Source organism: Meleagris gallopavo, chromosome 17 (assembly GCF_000146605.3).
Source record: "Meleagris gallopavo isolate NT-WF06-2002-E0010 breed Aviagen turkey brand Nicholas breeding stock chromosome 17, Turkey_5.1, whole genome shotgun sequence".
Classification (NCBI taxonomy): domain Eukaryota; kingdom Metazoa; phylum Chordata; class Aves; order Galliformes; family Phasianidae; genus Meleagris; species Meleagris gallopavo.
The window spans coordinates 3,804,876-3,806,699 of record NC_015027.2 but is presented as its reverse complement, the minus strand read 5'-3'; the positions used below and the strand labels follow the sequence as shown (position 1 = coordinate 3,806,699).

General features: G+C 33.6%; 1 protein-coding gene across 2 annotated transcripts in view; it reads left to right on the top strand.

The window, feature by feature from the left end:
• The window catches only part of GLT1D1 (glycosyltransferase 1 domain containing 1), a 42,503-nt gene that overhangs the window by 18,841 nt on the left and 21,838 nt on the right, over positions 1-1,824 (top strand). For both annotated transcript variants that reach the window (XM_010720050.3, XM_010720049.3), the window contains 2 exons: positions 404-440; positions 726-782. In XM_010720050.3, the coding sequence (XP_010718352.1) occupies positions 404-440; positions 726-782 (94 nt within the window). The remainder of the gene's footprint in view (positions 1-403; positions 441-725; positions 783-1,824) is intronic.

Here is a 1,824-nt window from a genome sequence, read left to right as displayed (position 1 = left end):
GTGTCTGTGGTTCTAAAACTAGCTGTTCTTTTTCTTTGAAAACCAGTGTTTTTGAGAGCTAAGGCTCTTCTGTAATTGAACATCTTTTCTTTTTCTGGGCCATAAACAAGTTAATGATTATGAGAAAGTACACAGAGCTAAACTAAAAACATGTGCTTCTATTGACCTGGTAATTGTGTTAATTACAAAATTAATCCCTTGATACTGTAAATTTTTGTTGTAAATGTAATTTAAAGTGCTGATTTTGTTGGCTTTTAGTCTTATTAAAATATTAGTTTCTAATGATCTGTCTTGTCAAAAGAAAATCACAGTGATGAGCATATTGTTATACTAGATTTTTTTGTAAAGGCTGAGCAGATCTTTTATGATGAACTATAAATCATTTTTCTTCTTCTCTTTGAAGCCAGATGCTAGCAAGAAAATATATGTCCAATATCAAGGTGAGAGTTTTGAAATATTTACTAATGCATTCAATTTATTTAGTTAATATATTTAGTACCTGTTTGTTTATGTATCTATCTTCTTTTGTCTGGAAATGTTTTGCTGAAATGGGCCTTGATTTGAAGTGCTGACTCCACTGAAGTCGAACTCTTTGCCATTGCCTGTATTGTGTATGAGGTGTGCTTGAGAGGAATATGTTTATATGTTTTCTTATAGAAAGATTTTAAGAGGCATGTGCAGCCATCCAAGAAACAAACGTTGTATTTCTCTTTTCTTCAACACAGGAATCAGGACTGCTCCCACTGAAACATTTGACTGGTGTAGATTTCTACAAAATGCAGGTATAGCTCACTTTTTTCTGTATTCACCATATTTATTTTAAACTGATATAATTCTGGAATTTTAGAATGTGAAGGCTAACTGATCATGTAATAAAATAGTTTAATGATGTGAAAGTCATTAGATTCAGGTAGAACATCAATCAGTAAACTGCCTCCAGATTGTAAGTTTGTCCAGTTCTGAATTACACCAAAAGGTAAACTATTCCTGGTATGGGTCAATATCCCCTAGGAGATTAGTTAGGCTAAAGCACCAATACCTGACCGTGCTGTATAATGAAAGTGAGGATGTCCTTTTTAGAAGAGCAACTGAGATGAGGAACTGGAAAAGAAGAGAAATTCGTATTGATTTTTAATTATTTGGTCTTGATATAGAGTTTGTCTCTATTTTCACTAATATGATGGCATGTAGGGCTGATGGCCTAATTTTAAATCACCTGATCTTGGCAATACTTTAATTAAATACTTTGATACAGCTATCTTTCCCCAAAAGTATTTATATGCATTTTACAGCAGTGAAAACATTTCAGTAGTCATCAATTTGATCTCTCGTAGTACAACTCCTCCCTCTGTTACTAACGAATCCTCATGATTCAATTGCTTTATCATATAAGTAAATGTCTACCATTATGTGAGACTGATGTCTAATTTTAAGTTGAGCATTGTGAGGTTATTTTGTTTTAGTAAATCATGGCACACAAGCACAGTGCCACAAAGATAAATAGTTTTCTGAAGTGAAATGATTTGTCTCTTGCTGGCCCAGCCCTAGCATTGAGTGGGCTGCCAACTAACTTCTGATTAAAAGAACAGTCAACAGACTGGGGAGGAGGAAGCTCCCCCTAAGGTGCATATCATCTAATATATCAGAGACAGTTTTTGCCTAGTTTGTACTAATACAAAAGTGCAAAATAATTCGTAAAGCACATGAAAAGCAAATGATAATATAACTCAGCATCTGTGCTTGTTAAATTATATCTTGAACACTGGCATCAGATTATTCAGTGTTTGTTGCTTATTTGTTTGTTTTAATGACTGTTACAACTCA